The sequence below is a fragment of the Peromyscus eremicus genome, chromosome 8a (assembly GCF_949786415.1).
Source record: "Peromyscus eremicus chromosome 8a, PerEre_H2_v1, whole genome shotgun sequence".
In the NCBI taxonomy this organism is placed as follows: Eukaryota; Metazoa; Chordata; class Mammalia; order Rodentia; family Cricetidae; genus Peromyscus; species Peromyscus eremicus.
The window spans coordinates 41,760,490-41,778,585 of NC_081423.1; the positions used below are offsets into that span (position 1 = coordinate 41,760,490).

An 18,096-nucleotide genomic window follows, 5' to 3' on the forward strand; every position below is an offset into this window, starting at 1 on the left:
TTCCTTTCTTCCTTTTTTTGCCTTTATTCTTTCTTTCAGTTTTAAATTTATTTAATTACTGATTTGATTTGCCTAATCACTCTGACTAGGACTTCTAGTACTATATAGTAAAGAGAAGAGGGGAAATGTCATCTCTGTATATTTCCTGATAAGACAAAAGTTGGTATAAGTTTTCACATAAAGAACCAAGAAGTAATCACTAGTTTTTATTTGCTCCGTGTTTTGGAAATAGTCATCCAAACTTGCCAATGGGTCCATATGCATAGGATTGTGAGATTGCCAGTTCCTAGATGATCAAAGCAGGACTTTCAGCAGGAGCAGAATAATGGGAGCTGATGAAATGGATTTGAGGGCACGGTTTCCATTGTTTGAAACAGCTGAGATGCATGAGGCTTGGATTTGTACGCCACTGAGGACATCCATTTTCAGATTGCAGGTGTTTTCAGTTGCGCAGCCTTTCCCATACAGCCTTAAATTGGAAGATTTTAAATCTAAAAGAAAGATCCAGGAGTTAGCATTCTCACTCTCCTCTTATTTCTCCTCATCACCCAAATCCCCTCCAGAAAGAAATGTGCCCAGAATGATCTTAAACAAGGAGTCTCTGTTCCGGTGATAAACATGAAGAAAGCTCTGTGCACCATCAGCTGAGCCTCAGTTTAAGGCATGAATAACAACACTGGGGGTCAGAACGCTTTCGGGACAAGAGATGAACTTAATATATTCAGGAAGGACACCAGCTGAAGGATCTCACAGGTTTGGCTCAATTTTAAATTGTGTCTGTGCTCCATCCCAACTCAGCTACGGAAAATAGAAATGCTGCCGATCCCCTCAAACTAGAATCCTTCCCCCAAGGTCCCTGAGTTCCATGGGAGGCTAATACTGTAGGAACGTATCTCTATATTTCCCATGGAAAATTGAAGTAGAAGGCTGTCCTGCTGTGGATGGCTTCATTCCACCCCCCTATTCTGTGTGACATCCCAATATCCTCACTCATCTCAACTCATCTAGACAAAAGTCCTCTCCCCTACTCACCCTAGACCCTCCTTAAGAATGCTTCCAAATATAAGGTCTGGCTTGCCTTCAAGTTCTCAGTCCCACAATTCCATGAAACATTTCACATGTTGATCAGAAAAGAGTCACCACTGTTTCCCTCTAGGCACACAGAGCAAACCCCACAGATGTTTTTCTAATTCTTACCTGAATGATGTGTGCACCCTACACAACAAACATATATCTCCTCTCACGCTGGAAAATTATAAAACTTACTAAACTCACAGTGACACTAGGAAAAACTCAAGAGCTTAACTATGTGACATCCAGGAAAGAAATCACCTTCTGTGCTGCCAGTGAGCCAAGGTCCCATTACAGGCCATCACAGCAAGGAAGGTGCAAACACTTGTTTGTCTTTCCATTACCCCCTCCAAACACACACACACATCCTTTCTTCAACTGCCAACAAATGCCTGCTCCAGACCTTGGAGAGATAACCAAACGCTTGGCCCCACATTGCCCTTTGCTCTGTGTGGAAAACAGCTTCTAAGATGACCCCCTCCCCCAACTCACTCCAACTCCTGACAGAGTGGCCTTCTGTAAGACCCACTGAGGTCATATCAGGATTGGTCTGTGGGGTCAACAAGATACAATGGATAAGAGGGACGAGATAAGACTCTTGAGAGGGGTCTATAGCATTAGGTGATAAGAAAGGATGGGATACAGGTAATGGACACACGAGCCATGACAGGATATGGAGCAAATTGCTTTTCTAGTTTTGATTTTGTCCTGGATTTTGTTGTTGTTTCCGGTTTTGTGTGTGTGTGTGTGTGTGTGTGTGTGTGTGTGTGTGTATGTGTGTGTGTATGTGTGCATATGGTGGATAAGTGCAGACAGCTATAGTTGATAGTGAAAGTGTAAAAGTCAATCTAAATCTCCACAGCTTCAGGATGGCTACTGTAACTGTATAGAAGGTCATTGAACTGTGTAATCTTTGGAACTGGCTAATCTCACTACATGATGTTTTTTATTTGTAAGTTCTTCATAATAAAGTTTTAATTTAAAAGATTTAAGAAAACAAATAGGAGCAGAAATTATATGTTACTTCAGAGATTAGTTTATTAAAACCTACAGCTCCCCTTGTCAGTCTGTGCCTCTCTGTCTCATCATTAGCTTGGAGGGAAGTCAGCTGATATGTCATGAGGCCACCGCATGAAGAGGAATTGACACCACCAAAATTATAAGTGAACTAGAAAGCAGATCCTTCATCTGAAGGACCACAGCCCTGGCTGACAGCTGCACACAGTCCTGGGAGACACTCTGAGCCAGAATCAGTGGCAGTGTTGGGCTCAGATTCTAGATAGACCTGCAGAAACTGGGATGTAATGAATGTTTGCTATTTTCAGCTGCTAAGCTTCAGATCCACAAAAGTAAATGATGGGTGCACTATACCCTTGAAGAACACTCATACCTTAAATAGACAATAAGAAGAAGAAAATAAGATATATACATAAAAATGTTTGAGGAAATACTCATACCCATGCCAGTAACCTCGATACATTTTTTCTCATTCCCTGTGCACTTCAGGGTAGTAACTGAGGAGCACGACTTCTCTTTCTCACTGTAGCAGGCAGTACATTCCACACCATTGGGTTCAGAAGACGAAGATGCTGAATGAAGAGAGAAAAGTTTTCATCTTGGGGAATAGGCAGAAGAATTAGTGAGAATGTGTCTATCCACTACTCATTCGAAATGAGGGTTTTTTTTTGTTTTGTTTTGTTTTTTGGTGTTTTTTTTTTTTTTCATGATTCTACCAAAAAGCATTGCAGCCAAGATGAGCTGGAAGGAGGCGTAGGAGAAAGGCACTGGTGTGTGAGAGCAGGGAAGGACGGCATAGAAATCCATGCGGTCCTCACCTTCATCAGCTGCTCTGTTCCCTGCCCTGAAGAAAAAGGCCTAGATAATTAGAGAAGAGATAATCTGTTTTCTAAAAGGATGCTGTTCATAGAGTGAGGAATGAGCCAGGTATGTTCACATACATCTGTACTCCCAGCTACTCCAACTTTGGAGGCTGAGGCAGGAGGATTGCTTGATTCTAGTAATACAACTCAAGCCTGGATGCATGCAAGACTCCATCTCAACAACACAAAAATCCGAGATGAGGCCGGGCGGTGGTGGCGCACGCCTTTAATCCCAGCACTTGGGAAGCAGAGCCAGGCGGATCTCTGTGAGTTCGAGGCCAGCCTGGGCTACCAAGTGAGTCCCAGGAAAGGCGCAAAGCTACACAGAGAAACCCTGTCTCGAAAAACCAAAAAAAAAAAAAAAAAAAAATCCAAGATGAGGAATAAAATAGATGAGGAAATTCTCTCAACAGGAGAGGCAGAGCAAAGCATTTAAACCTATAGATTCATTGAACCTACTTAGAGAATAGACCCAGGACCAATTACTGCTGCCCAGCTGTCACTCAGTCTGTGTATGCAAGTGTGTACACACATACTCAAGAGAGGGGCTTGTATCCAACCCAGACCTTTACAAATGAAAACTTCAAGCAAAAATGGAAGGCAAGTATCAGGGCTGCAGCCCATCAGCAGAGAGATGGACCCCTGGAAAGGCAGAGGAGCCCTGAGCAGGTGGCGGGGCACAGACAGGAACTATACTCACGAGTTATGTCTTCTTGGTTGCATTTCTCAGTTGTGCAGCACTTGTTCTCATAGCTAAATCTCCGTTTATCCCCCAGTGTCGCTGAGAATGTCAGGTCACTGCATGTGTCTGTGAAACACCCTTTTTGCTTCAACACTTGGTCTGTAGCTGTAGCTGCAGAAAATTGAACCACCCAGTAAATTTTTCTTAGCTAGTGGTAAAGAACCTGTCCCTTCATCCCCTCTGCCTTGAGCACTGCTCTTCTCTAAGAGTCCTTTTGCAGTGGTCTGTTTCAGAGAAGGAACTAACAGAGGGACCAAAGATGGTGATCGGTGGTAGAGTACTTGCTTAGCATGCGTGATGCCCCGAGTTTGATCCCCGACACTGTGAAAGTAAGAACGGAGTCACACCCGAATGGTCCTCACCATGTAGAATCTAGGCCCTACAACAAGCGCATGCTTCGTCTCCATGACCTCCCAGAACCCCAGGCTCTCAGTCTCATCCTGGAAAGGAAGGAAGATAACCTGGACGATGTTCAAGGTGTGAGGGTTGACTTACACGGTGTATCAAATTTCTGCATTTGGTTGAAGCAGCCTTTAGTGGCTGTACAAACATCTGTGGTCGAAGGACATGACTCACTTGTACATGAAGATGATGTACACTGGTAACTCTCTGCAAGGAGGAAATGTACATCATTTAAAAGGTAAGCCCAGAGCCTTGTAGTTGATGTTTCCTAGGAGCCAAGAAGCCATGAGAGGCTAGACAGACCACCAGAGTCTCATGTGGTTGGTGACCTCCCCAAGGCTCTGACTGCTCACCTCCTGCTTCTTTAGGAGAAAGGAATACCACGTTTACTCTTACCCACAGAGCCGACAGCGAAGATGGTAAAGACAAAGACTGTGAGGAAGCTCTTCAGGCTGCAGGACCAGGCCATGGTGACTTCTGTGAACACTGCATGAGATGCAAGAGAGGACAGTGGGGTCAGAGCTATGGGGTTCAGACCTGTAATTCAGCAATCCACACACCAGCCTGTGTTGTTTGTCCAAGTAGGCATTCAATCATTCATTGTTCATTCACTCATTCTTTCTGAAAGCCAAAATTTATCAAACACTGACTTTATGCTAGATGTGGCCATTTGGAATGATAAAAACTGGAAAAGATACCATATCCTCTATCAAGGCACGGGGGGTGGGGAGGGGTCTTCCTTCCCGGGATTCTTCTTGCAAGGGTCTAGAGAGCACTAGCTCTCCTTCCACAGCTGAAATGGCTGAGTGAAGAAATGACTCCTCTGGAGAGCAGGTGGAGGCTCTCTATGTGCTAGAAAGTTCTGGGCCATGGTGCTCAAGAGCAATCTGCCCCTTAACTAAAGATACACCATATCCCAAGTCACCTTCCCCCTAACAGCTGGCCTTCATCAGAGCCCACACTGGAAATGCTCACCAAGAAGTAGTCCTGCTCTTCTGAAAGGACTGCCTTGAGATGGAGAGGACAGCCAGTGATCTCACCAGAGAAAGGAAGAAAGGAATACTTTCTCTGCCCTCACTACCGTTGACTTTTATAGCCCAGCGGAGTGGTGCCTGGCAATTAAGGCACTGTAATAGTATCTTGACATGAAGCCAAGTGCACTAAACTTCCTGGTCTTCTAGAGAGAGAAAGAGAAACTGAGAACAACACTTCTTGGGCTTCCAGTTGGCAGGGAAGGGGTGGGGCAGGTTATAATGCCTCTGTGCCCGAGGTGAGCTACAGAAAAGTTTGAAACACTCAAAAGTTAAAAAGGATAGGAGGCTGGCCCACAGCATGTAGCAATCATCCTCCAACTTTCCTTGGGGCAAGTTCCTAGTATTCCCTCTTCCAATCCTTCATTTTTTTTCCCCAGAGTTGGACACTGGGATCTATTTATTTCTCTACCTAGAGGGAACTGGGTGTGTTCCTCTACAATTCACTTTTTCCGTCTATTTTTACACCAGCCTCTTGTTAGGGCATAGCTCACCAGCCTTCTTATTTGCAGTGGGGAGAAAGGTTAAGCGAGAGGGGTCAGTCTTCCTCTAGCCTCCTCTAATTATCCAGCCCTTGGGCATGTTCTCTCAAAATTCAGGGACCAAGGGCAGAGGGACACTCCCTTGAGAAACCAGTACACAGAGAGTTGAAGAAGGTGTGGGTTACAGGGAAGGAAAAGGGATGTGTATATGCCTCAGAGGCTGGAGTGTAGAAGGGATGAGAAAGGACACCCTAATGGTCACAGAGATGAAGGGATGAGAAAGGACACCCTGATGGTCACAGAAATTGGCAGAGACTTGCCTGGAATTTCTACACAGGCCTGAAATGGTGGCGAATGTGTTCCTATTGTTCAATGTAAGTTGACAAAACATTTCAGGAGACACAGAAACATGAGCTGGGAGAGACTTGCCACACTCTCAAGGCATGTTGAGTGACGATATCATGGGTTCCTAGCAATGAAGCCCACCTCAGTTCCTGGTTAGAGTGAACCATTGTTCAAGATTATAAGATGGCAGCCAAGACATGCTGTACACTCTCCCAAAATATAACCAAGGCCTTTTCAAAGAGTTAGTTTGAATCTTGCCTTCCTAAGAAGGAATCCAGTATCCATGTCTTGTGGCATTTCATAATGTGTCCCCAACTCCCACACACCCCCATGCTATCACACTTGTCCTTGCCCCCTCTCCCAGGGTCAAAGTCATAGCCAAAGACTGTACTTTATGGTTTCTTATTGATTCAGCTTAATAAACCCCACTTTATGTAACCAGTACTTTACTGTGAGTTCCCAATTAACTGAGGAGAATAGAGATAAAGATGGTTACTGAAAATAGGCTATGAGCCAAAAGGCCAGACTTCCAAGTTACATGCTGAGTGACGTGCTGGCCTGGACACTGCTAAGCAGAACAGCAGCAAACTGCAGCCACTGCCGCTCATCCATGGAGAATGGAGCATGGCCCCATCTACCAAACACCACAACTCTGACAACTTTCTGTTCCCAAGCTCAGGTCTCAGAGAGTGTTTCCTGGCATATGACAGAGCTTCTAGGATAGATACTGTAGGGCAGGTAATAGGGTCAAGGAAAGAACACACTGACTTGACCCCAAGACCAGGGCCAAGGAAAAGAATCCCACCCATCCCTGAGAACAAAATCTCACCAATCCCTGAGTTTGCCCCAGGCTCAGGCCGTAGAATCCCACCCATCCCAGGCCACCCTGGAAAGCTCTGCCACCCCTCACAAGAAACCCTATAGAAAGCCTGCCTTCTGCTCAGTTTCCCCTGCTTCTCGCCCCGGCAGAGGCAGCTACCCTCCTGTGTCCGTCCCAATAAAACTCTTGTGTGAGGTTTGTTGTGCAGTGTGTCTTTGTGGTAGTCCTTGGTTCTGGACTGCCAGGATATCTTTCCCCTCTTATAGATACACTCTTGGGCCCAAAGAAGAGTAGATATGATGCATAGAAACAAACCTAGAGGCAGGGACAGCCAATGGTGGTGCTCACTTTCAGTCCCAGCACGCTGGAGGCAGAGGCAGGTGGATCTTTGTGAATTTGAGGCCAGCTTGGTCCACAGAGCGAGTTCTAAGACAGGTTCCAAAGCTACAAAGAGAAACCCTGTCTTGAAAAAAAGAAAGGAAAAGAAAAAAAAAACTAGAGGCTTCACTCTGTCTGACATGTATCACACACACATTAAGCTTCATTTGGTTCCCACTTGCTCCATTAAGGGCTCTCAGTTTTGTGTCATTCTTGGGCCCAGAAATGACATTCTGCCTGATATCCCAGATAAAGAGACTTCTCAGGAGAGGGTAGCTGTCTGGCTCCTGGGCGCAGTCCTGAGAGGGACCCAAGCTGCCTGCTCTCCAGGCGACTGTGCTGTTCTCCGTCATACAACTCTGGCTCCCCAGAGCTCTCTTCTCATTGAGGCTCTCACAGTTAATGCTGCCACGTTTGTTAGTATGGAGCCCAGTTGGGCCGGTTAGCTTTAATTACCAATACAACACAACCTAGAATCTCCTGGGAAGAGAGTTTTCATGCAGAATTATCAATGTCAGATGGGCCTGTGGGCATGCCTGTGAGGAGCGCTGTCTGTGAGGGGCTATGTCTGTGAGGGGCTCTATCTGTGAAGGGAGCTGACATAGGAAGACCCAGCCCAATGTGAGAGGAGCCATTTCCTAGCCATTGGGTCCTGAACAGTATAAACATTGAGACGCCCAGCTGAACAGAAGAAGCAAGCAGGTAAGGGTGAATTTATTCTTTCTTTTCCGTGGTTGGGGATGTGATGTGACTAGCTTGATTTCTCACCATGGCTTCCCCTCAGAGATGGACCCGTAACTTGGAATTATAAGAAAAACAAAACAAAAGCCCTTTCCTTTCCTATGCTGGTTTTTGTCAGGGTGTATTTGTCACAGCAAAAGAAATGAAACAAGCCATCCATCTCATCCATAATCTGGCTCAGACCCAGAGCTCTTCATTGCTGATGGACGCTTCATTCTCCTCCACAGCTGAGGTGAGGTTTGGAAGGATCAGGAGCCAGACAGACCCCTGACAGACAGACAGGGATAGAGAGGGACCAGGACAGATAATGAAGATGGCGAGCTTCTGGCCTTTTCCTCCCCTTCCTATCCGGAGACAACAGCCTAGCGGGCTTTTCTCTATCAGGGCTCCCTTCCAGGTGACTGGTTCAAGGCTGGTCCTGAGCTGTGGGTCTTTGAGCCCTTCTTTCTTTGTTTACATTGACCAGCCCAAAAGTAGGGGAAGGAGACCCCTCCCAGGCCCCTCAAAACACTTACAATCCCCAACCTTGCATATGGCGGTGTGGGTGGGTGGACATAGTCCCCTCTGTACTCCTCAAGGAGTCTTTCTCTCCGCGTGCCTTGCTGTGTGAACTTCTTCACTTTCAATAAAACTTGACACCTGTTGCTGCCTACTGTAGCCGAGACCTTTCCCACCTTGTAATTCTTTAATTGGAGTAGAAAATAAACCCGATGAAGACACCTAGGCGATAAGTCTCATCACCCAGCCGGTTTCAGCAAGAGTCCTGTTGAGTTGGCAACCCAGAATTCCCCTTTAGCACTGGAGTTCCCATCCTCGGACCTGCGCATCTGCTCTAAAGTCCCCTTGGCTGTGCTGGACTTAGAACGCACTGACTCTCTTTCAGCTGCAGCAAGACACTTGACTCCACCTTGCCTCCCTTGCGTGGAGTCTTACCATCTCCAGCCACGCCGAATAATCTTTTCCCTTTAACATCACCCACAACTCGGCCTTTCTCCACTCTCCCACCTGTAAAGTAGGGAGAAGACCTGAGCCCACTCTTAGTGAGGATCACAGTGGGTCCTGAGCTCACTGAGGACTCACAGTTCTATCTCCAACTGACTCCATGTATGTTCTCCTCTGAAAGACCGGGCAGCACTTCCTGTAGAGTATCTGCTTTCTGATGAGACTGACCCTGGAATGCTCTAGGGCTCAGGTGCAGGCTGCCCACCAGACTAACAGCACCCCACAGGGCAGTTGCTTTAGAAGTTCAGCTGTGTGGAGATGACAATCCTCTTATTAGGGCATGTTGTGGTATCGTCTTGTGACCTGGGAGCTTTGAATTGTAGGTAGGACTCTGGCCAGTGCAGGTCCTGAGGAACAGCATGCTGGGGTGGGCTCTTCTCCTCTCCAATGGTCCTCTCTGGTTAGAGTAATGTGGTGCCTGGGCCATGAGTCTATAGCAGCTTGAGCAAGAAGAGGGGAGCTCAGGACACCACAGCCACGCCTGCTGAAGACTGGAGTCCATTGCAGATATTCTCTGTGTGTCTGGAGTCTGTGACCCATCAGCACCCCTAGTAGACAGTGGGTCCTGAGGAATGGAGTGGGGAAGGAAAAAGAGAGCAGAATGTTGGTGACGCAGTCCATTTGGAATGAGCTGCAAAGACAGTAGAGTTCTCCATCCAGGATCCTCACCTGACTCCATCCTTTGGCTTCAACAGGGGCCTAGCTCCTATCCCCAGAGGACATTTCCAGAGCAGGGAGAAAAAAAAAAACCAACAAACAGGTGTGGTTTCTAAAAACACCAAGTGCAGGCAGGTGAAGGGCGTCAGTGACGACAGATTCACATTTGTGTAAACATCTCCACCTTGTACTTGTTGTCCAAGTGGTCATTGTGTACTGCTCAGCCAGAGGGAGTCCCTAGCTGAGGGCTCTGTGACCTGGTTATCCTCTTACTTTCCTTCCTTCTTGGTGACCTTTTTTATCTGGTGTCTTGGAGAGGCACTGACCACAGTAGGCAAACTTAGGGGAAGCACCCCCGGGCCCTGCCTGATCACCTCTATGCCTGGCTATCATTGGTTGCACACAGGGGGAGTGAGGGGCTGTGGAAGGTTCCTCTGACCTTGGGAACTTATCCTTCAGTGCCCCATGGTACTAGACATGATGTTACTCCATGGGTGGCCACGGCGCTATCAAGTAAGATGAAGTTAGTTAGGGCTTAGGCCCTGGGATGGAGCCTCCCCACTCCTCTTCTTTGCTTCAGCTCTCACTTTTCCCTTTATTTGCTGACTTTTGCTCTCTAGTCAACGTCACTGATGGGCCCCCTGCTCCTTTGGTGAGGACAGCCTCCAAAGAAGCATTGGGGGAAGCAGAGAGGACCCAGCAGTGTGGAGCAAGAGGCCCTGCCAGGTCCTCAGCATGGAAGTCCAAGCAGGCTGGGGACATGTGTGATAAGACAAGAAGAGGGTTGGAGCAGCTGAGGTGGCTTCTTCAGGTTAGTTTTCTGGAATCACCTGGGATGCCTTGGAGGCACAGAGGTTTGTTCTAGAAGCTCTGTGTCTGCTCCCGGCTGATGGGGAGAAAGCCTGAGTGAGAGTCTTGCTGACAACCCTCCGAGTACACAGTTTTAAGGGTCCAGAGAACACCTGGCCCCCCAGCATGAGGATCTCTTGACTCAGACAATCAGGGTTTACTTCCTAGTTCTGTGGTGGGACCTTCACACAGTGATTCGGGTTTTCTGTGACTCGGTCTCCTCAAAAGCATCGAGTCCTTCATGGGTGGTTGTGAGGCTTACACAAGTTATAGGAAAACACTTACAGCAAATGATGCCTGGCTTGCTGAAGGTCTCAGAGTGATGGCTGTCCTAAGATCATTTATTTAGCACTTACTATGTGCCTTCCCTGTTAGGCAGCAATGAATGGGAACACACCTTCTTCTTGAAGAACGGAAATGAGAGGACAGAGGTGGGAAACTGAGTAGGAAGTCTCCTGCTGAGGAATCATACCAGGAGGCATGAGGGAGGGTCCTTTCTCACCCTGGGCAGAGAGACATCCACCGACAGGAGAGGGAACCCAGGAGTCCCATCCACTGCCCATCATTGACTAAGCTTATAATCAAGAAGAATTCTACTGCACCAGCTGATACAAGCCCTTGGAGGCAAGGTGGGGAGCCTGGAGTGTTCCAGGGGAAAGGCTGCTAGAAAGTACAGAGAAGGCTGAGACACAGGGCCTCTGTACTAAAACCTCCCCGTGGGGGTCTCCAGTAGAAGACTCCAAAGTGCAGGAGACACAGCACAGTCCTTCCCAAGAAGGACATCATGTCCACCTCCCCCCACAAGAAGTCCCTGAGCCAGGCAGAATGAGGGCAGTCACGTCACAAGTGTTTGTAAGTATCTCTGAGCCACCAGAGATAGGCAAAAGGAAAGGGAGGATGGCCTTCACCACCATAGGTGAAGTAAGTGGCTTCTGTACCTGGGCATGGGTGGGTAGGTACACTGTGAGAGGAGACCATGGGGGCAGATCCAGAGCTGGCCAGCTGCGCACAGGAGATCAGGCCAAGTGGGAGTTCTGGGATAAAGGCCACTTGCCCGAATCACCTAATCTTTGTCTTCCAGCTCCCTTCACATCAGCATTGACACAAACATGGGACACTTATCTACAGATTTGTGTTGAACCACCCTTTGCTCTCAGAAACTGAAAGACATGCAAGGCAGGGACCAATTATACTCTAGAAGGTGTTGGTTTTGCTCACTAACAGCAGATCCTCTGTAAAAACTTGAGTTCAAGGATAAAGAAAAACACCACCCTTGTCCACACAATGTTTTCAGCCATAAAGACCAAAGTAGTAATGCTGTACTCAGCAAATTAAGTCAATATCAGACAGGCCTCACTTTTCTCTCATTTGTTTTTCCTAATCTTTATAGGTACTTAAATAAAATGATATATGTGCAAATGACAGGAAAGTAAAACTGAAAACTTTGAGGAGCAAAGGGGACTGATGGGAGTGGCAGGGCAGGGACAGGGGAAGAGATGGGGGTGAAAAGTAGGTACTCAGAGAACAGAACATGCTGGTGTGCTGAATGCCTTAAGAAATTCTGTAAAAGAAATAGAATAATAACATATTAAGACATCAGCTTAAGCTTTTTGATCACTTGCAGATGGACAGTTTGGCATTTTTGCTAACAATTTATGCCAATCATGCATCTGAAAAACAGATATGAACTCTGTTTGTAAGGCTATGGAAACATCTATTTCTTCAGTACGAAGGCATCAGGCGTTTACCCTATTCATTATGTGGTTTGCAGAAAGTCTTTTCTGGTTAAAAATCTCTCTCTAGCAGGCATGCAACAAACCCTGCTGGTTCTCCATTCTGTCCAACGCCTGGAGGAGCCTCTCCCAGGCACTCACTTTTCACCTTGAGAAGTACAAAGGACCACAAGAGACAGACTTCCATTCGTAAGTGTGTGTGTGAGTGCACACAGACACACACAAGCACACACATGCATGCACACATACACACATCATAGCCTATCTTCGTTCTAAGCTGGAGAATATTTAGTAGACTTCTAATTTATTATTTGATCAGTCAACTCATCCCAGCCATTCAAACTGATTGTGTTTAAATCTTTATAAAAAGTCTTCATTTATGTATAAGAACAGGGAGCCCAAAATAAAGAAACTTCTTTCCATGTCATGATCTCACTGAGATTGCTGAGAGGATCATGTAATTGCTACTTGATCAGAATGTTCCTTGGGAATACACCTCAGACACTGGCTCCCCTCCACCTCTTCCATAATTGCAGTGTAATTTTTTACAGATATATTTTTGATGGTTCCAGTAACAACTGTTATTAAATTGTCACATTTTCTGTATCCACATGTTGTCAGTGTTCAGTACAAACTGTGCCCTTGATGTGAGGCTGGATTTTTTATTTAAGAGTAAGTGTGAGTTGATATTTACAGAAGTAAGTAGAATTTTAATCAAAATCAGGCTCCCCCCCCCCAAAGATTTCAACAGAGAATATTGTAGAGGATTTTTTTTTCTCATGTGGGGCCGGAAGAATAACAAACCACAGAGATGACCGCAAGATCCACGAAGTTATGTGGACAGGAAATGTCCACTAGAGGTAGTAAGACATTGATATGAAGCAAAAGTGGTATGCTGGGGGCCTAAGAACACTGTGGGGAAAGGGAACAGTAAAAACTTCCCTTTGGAAAGAGCTGAGCCCTCTCTCAGGTTGACATCTTCATAGGAGTGGTCAGAATTTAAGGCCAGCCTGGGATATATAGTAAGTTCCAGACCTTGAAATACAACATGAGATCTTGTCTATATATATAAAAAAAATCAATCAGCCAATCCATGGGGAAATGATGTTGTGTTTTCTGTGGTTTTCATGAGAGTAGAAAGGTTGATTGATTGGCAGTTCAAAGCCAGTTTCTCCATTTATCATTTAACTGTTGGTAAGATAGAATATTGACCAAAAATCACAGATAATCATATATTAATAAATTAACTGTGTTTTATTTTATAACACAATGGATAGTTTACATGGTTGAGTTTAGACAGTAGATGCATGTTGGTGTACAAAGAAGTCCTTCATGGTAGTAGATGGGCTTTGTCCAAGGTTCTGAACTAGTCTCCCCAACATTTCTATGACCAGAAAAACAACCAGATTTCTGAAATTGTTCCTTTAAAAAGATAACACAGGCAGGGTACACCTTTAATCCCAGGACTCAGAGACAGAGGAAGGCAGATCTCTTTGAGTTCAAGGCCAGCCTAGTCTACAAAGCAAGTTCAAGGCCAGCCAAGGCTACATAGTGAGACACTGTCTCAAAAAACAGAGCATAAAAAAAGACAATATATGCACAATGAAAAGAAATAGTATTTTTTAATGTGATAATGGAGTGCTGGAGAGATGGTTCCATATTTAAGAACATCTGTTGTTTTTACAAAGGGCCCATGTTTGGTTCCCAGCATTCACATGGTGTCTCACAACCATCCATAACTCCAGTTCTAGGGAATCTGATGCCTTCTTCTAACCTCCATAGCTACTAGGCACACATGTGGCACACCTACATACATACAGGTGAAATATTCACACACATAAAATAAAATAATCTAAAAAAAAAATTAAAGGGTGATATTGGCTGCTTCAACCCTGCAACACAGTCTGATGAAGGGAACTGAGGATTGGGCTAAATGTCAGTCCCCTTAAGCACACCTCTGCACAGTCTGGGGACACTGCTGTTTTCCTTGGTGTGGTCCCCTGTCGGAGAAGAAAGGCAGCCTCATCAGAGTGCTTGTGTTGGGAGAGTCCAATAGTCCAGAACCTGCTGCAGCTCAGGCTTCCTGCTCAGGGGGCCTGTCTTCAGAATCACACACCCAACCACTTTGCCTAGTGAAAGCCGAGTATAAACCGTGCCCTGTGAAACCATTAACACCTGTGTCCTCTAGGTCACTTCACATTATAGCCCATGCTGTTTAATGCTTCATTTAGGATACTCTGCTCACTAATTCCAGTCCCTTGGAAAACAGTTTCTTTAACCTGATTTTGTCTTAGCACATAGCTCACTCTCCCTCAAGAGGGATAATTGCCCATCTGCCGGCCCTCTTCCTCTTACATGCTGTCTCCACGTTCTTCAAATTCATATCCACTGCTTTTTACTGATCTCTTTCCAGAAAAATAAGCAAATCCCCTCTCCATTTCCATAAAATGGTGTTGAAATGACCTCTCACTCCCACCACACATCCTACAGTAAATAAAGCATTTCCCGCTGTGTGTTGGCATGTCCACATTTGCCCACAGTCCACATTTGCTGTATCTTGGGCTCTGGTTAGCACTTCCAGTAATCACTTATATTTTTATGTACTAACTGACCTACCCCACAAGTGTTTGGATGTACCCAGATGCTTAAAACCTTACGATTTACAAAAATACAAGTGTCCCTCCAGCAAGACACACTTTTCTCGCCTTTCTAAAACACATTTCTCAGGACAACTGTTCACCGATGTCCCTGCCTGTGGTTCCTACCACTCATTCCCTCCTCCACAGTCACCCTGCCCACAACGAGGCTACCACCCCGCAGAGAAACAGCAGCAGTGTCTGTTCTGAGATGCTTAACAAAAACTCCATCCTTCTGCCAGCCGACAGCCACTCCCATCCCTACAAGGAGTCTGCGCAGGAATTTCAGGAGTCGCCCCCCCCCCCACACACACACCCCTGTGGATGCTTCAGTTCTGTTTCTAGGCTAGGTTTACTTTTCCTTTATGTTTCATGTTCTGAAGCTCCTTCATGGCCTTTTCTCCACTTGGTTCTCTTGTGCACATTCTCCACCAGCATACTTCCTTTGGTGGGTCCTATTATTAAACCTAAAATCAAGCCAGTTTCCTCCCTGTCAGGAGCTGCTGCAGTGGCCCTAACAGTTCTGTGGGTTCTCTTTTGCTAACATCACTGAGATTTTTAAATGTAAAGTTTACCATTCAGTTGCATATATGCTACCCTTCAGTGATCATTTAGACAGAATTTTAAAATTCTGCTGGGCTTTGAACCTGTACAGTCGAGCCCTGCCCCCTCTCCAAATGCTTGTCTGGACTTGTGGGTTCTTCCATGCCTTCTTCTGTCCTCAGTGCCTGTCCTCTGCCTGGCTGCTCCTCTTGGTCTTCTCATCTGGAAGTGGAGGTTGAAGCCCTGTGAACCTCGCTGTTCTAAGCCCATGTGCTGATCCCTTTTCCATCTCCAGTACCAGCTTGTTTGATTGTTTCCCAGTGGTCATCTCTAGCAAACTCAAGTCAAGAGTTTCTTTGTGTGTGTGTGTTTTTTTAATGCATTTCTCTTCTTCCAGAGCAGAGCATCCATTAAGGAAATGTCTTCCTTCCCTGACCTTTTTGTGTATCCTGTCCGACAGTAACACAGACCTGGTACAGGTCAAGGGATTAACAATATCTACAGGATTAATGAACGGATCACTGGCCAAGACTAACCCAGATCTCCTAAGTTTCATCTGAATTAAGAAAACGGGAAAGGGAGTAAAGATGTGAATCCCAAGACATAAAGTTTTGTAACTCTTCTGTCCCCCTTCGCATCTTTTTCTTTGTTTCTTTCTTTTCTAGATTGTCATTAATCAAAACACCTTAAAATTCTGAGTCATTGTTGGCAATAGTCGAGAGACAGCCCAAACTGACCTACTCTGGTGATAGGATGGCCAAACACCCTAATTATTGTGCTAGAAACCCTATCCAATGACTGAGGGATCTGGATGCAGAGATCCATGGCTAGGCCCCGGGTGGAGCTCTGGGAGTCCAATTAGCGAGAAAGAGGAGGGTTTATATGAGCAAGAATTGTTGAGACTAAGGCTGGATAAAGCACAGGGACAAATAGCCAAACGAATGGAAACACATGAACTATGAACCAATGGCTGAGGGGTCACCAACTGGATCAGGCCCTCTGAACGGGTGAGACAGTTGATTGGCTTGATCTGTTTGGGAGGCATCCAGGCAGTGGGACCGGGTCCTGTGCTCATTGCATGAGTCGGCTGTTTGAAACCTGGGGCCTATGTAGGGTCGCTTGGCTCGGCCTGGGAGGAGGGGACTGGACCTGCCTGGACTGAGTCTACCAGGTTGATCTCAGTCCGAGGGGGAGGCTTTGCCCTGGAGGAGGTGGGAATAGGGGGTAGGCTGGGAGGAAGGTGAGGGGGGGCGGGAGGGGGGGAGAACAAGGGAATCTGTGGCTGATATATAGAACTGAACTGTATTGCAAAATATATATAAAAAAAATTCTGAGTCATATAAAAAAGAAATGCTTGGCACTGCCTAGTTCTTACTTATCCTTTCTCACTGCGAGGACATTTCAAACCTTTGTCTCTATGCGTTCTTTCTTCGTACAGCTACTGAATAACACCAGACTTTGTGTCTAAAAAGCCAGTCTGATAGCGCCTTAGAGAAACTTCTGCACCCGGGCTGCATGAGTGAGAAACAAAGCCCAGTGCAGAGCCGGGAAGCACTGTGTGTGCAGGGGTCCCTAGGGAGCGAGGCCACGCCCTTTCACTTTGGCTCTGTAGACACCGCACTTAATTCTCATGACTTTTCTAAGTGCCTCCTTGAAGTCTTTGTTCCTCAGGCTGTAGATAACTGGGTTCAGCAGTGGAGTGACCACAGTGTAGAAGACCGAAATGACCTTGTTGATTTCTGGTGACAGGTGTGCATTTGGGCGCACGTACATGGAGATCATCGTCCCATAGTAGATGGTGACCACGGCCAGGTGGGAGCCACATGTAGAAAACGTCTTCATCCTGCCGGAGGTGGAAGGGATTCTCAGAATGGAGGACACTATGAAAACGTAGGACAGGAGGGTTAGAAGGAAACAGATGCATAGCACAGCGATGGACAAGACAAAGATGGCCATCTCCGTCACATAGACACTGGAGCAGGACAGCTGCATTAACGGAGGGAGGTCGCAGAAGAAATGGTTGATGCGGTTGGGCCCACAGAAGTCCAACTTAGAAATCATCAGGGAAGGCAGGAAGCCGGTGCCCACCCCGGTCACCCAGGAGACTGTGACCAGAGCGACACAGTTATCAGGACTCATGAGCAGGGAGTAGTGGAGTGGGCTGCAGATGGCCAGGTACCGGTCATAAGCCATTGCGGCAAGGAGGAAACATTCGGTAGCACCAAAGAACACAAAGAAGTAGAGCTGGGCCATGCAGGCGGGGAAGGACAGCGTGTGGCCCCAGGAGGCCAGGTTGGCCAGCAGCAGGGGCACAGTGGTAGACGTGTACCAGATCTCCAGGAAGGACAGATGTTGGAGGAAAGTGTACATGGGAGAGCGCAGGCGTGGGTCCTCACTCACCACTACGATGATCACCATGTTGCCTGTGATGGTGAGGAGATAGAAGCACAGGAAAATGGCAAAGAGGAGGGACTGCCACCCAAGAAGGTTCTGGAATCCTAAGAGCTGAAATTCAGTGACCTTGGACAGGTTTTGGGGTTCCATTTTCTGTGAAGGCAGAACACATTTTGAAAAACATGGTATATACAAGGCATAAAGCATTTATAACTTTTGTTGTCTGGAATGCCCGAAGTTAGTCTTTTAGTACTTTGAAACTATTATATAGTGTGTTGGTTACTTGTCGGACAAAATGCAACTTCTGGAAGGAAGGGTTTATGTCGGCTCACAGTTTGCAGATAGGGAGGGCATGGTGGGAAGGGCATGGTGTAGAGGGCATGGTATGGA

At 46.4% G+C, this 18,096-nt stretch overlaps 2 protein-coding genes across 2 annotated transcripts; both read right to left on the reverse strand.

Moving 5' to 3' along the window:
• Positions 1 to 294: 294 nt before the first annotated feature.
• On the reverse strand, positions 295 to 4,564 carry LOC131916972 (protein RoBo-1-like). The gene is made up of 5 exons (XM_059270637.1): positions 4,492 to 4,564; positions 4,189 to 4,302; positions 3,652 to 3,804; positions 2,529 to 2,660; positions 295 to 491 (listed from the first exon to the last, which is right to left on the reverse strand). Exons 1-5 carry the CDS (start codon positions 4,562 to 4,564, stop codon positions 295 to 297), a joined length of 669 nt encoding a protein of 222 aa, XP_059126620.1.
• A 12,320-nt stretch (positions 4,565 to 16,884) lies between these two features.
• LOC131916973 (olfactory receptor 11L1) lies at positions 16,885 to 17,856 on the reverse strand. The gene has a single exon (XM_059270638.1). The coding sequence runs from the start codon at positions 17,854 to 17,856 to the stop codon at positions 16,885 to 16,887; it is 972 nt and encodes a 323-aa protein (XP_059126621.1).
• Between the last annotated feature and the right edge of the window lie 240 nt (positions 17,857 to 18,096).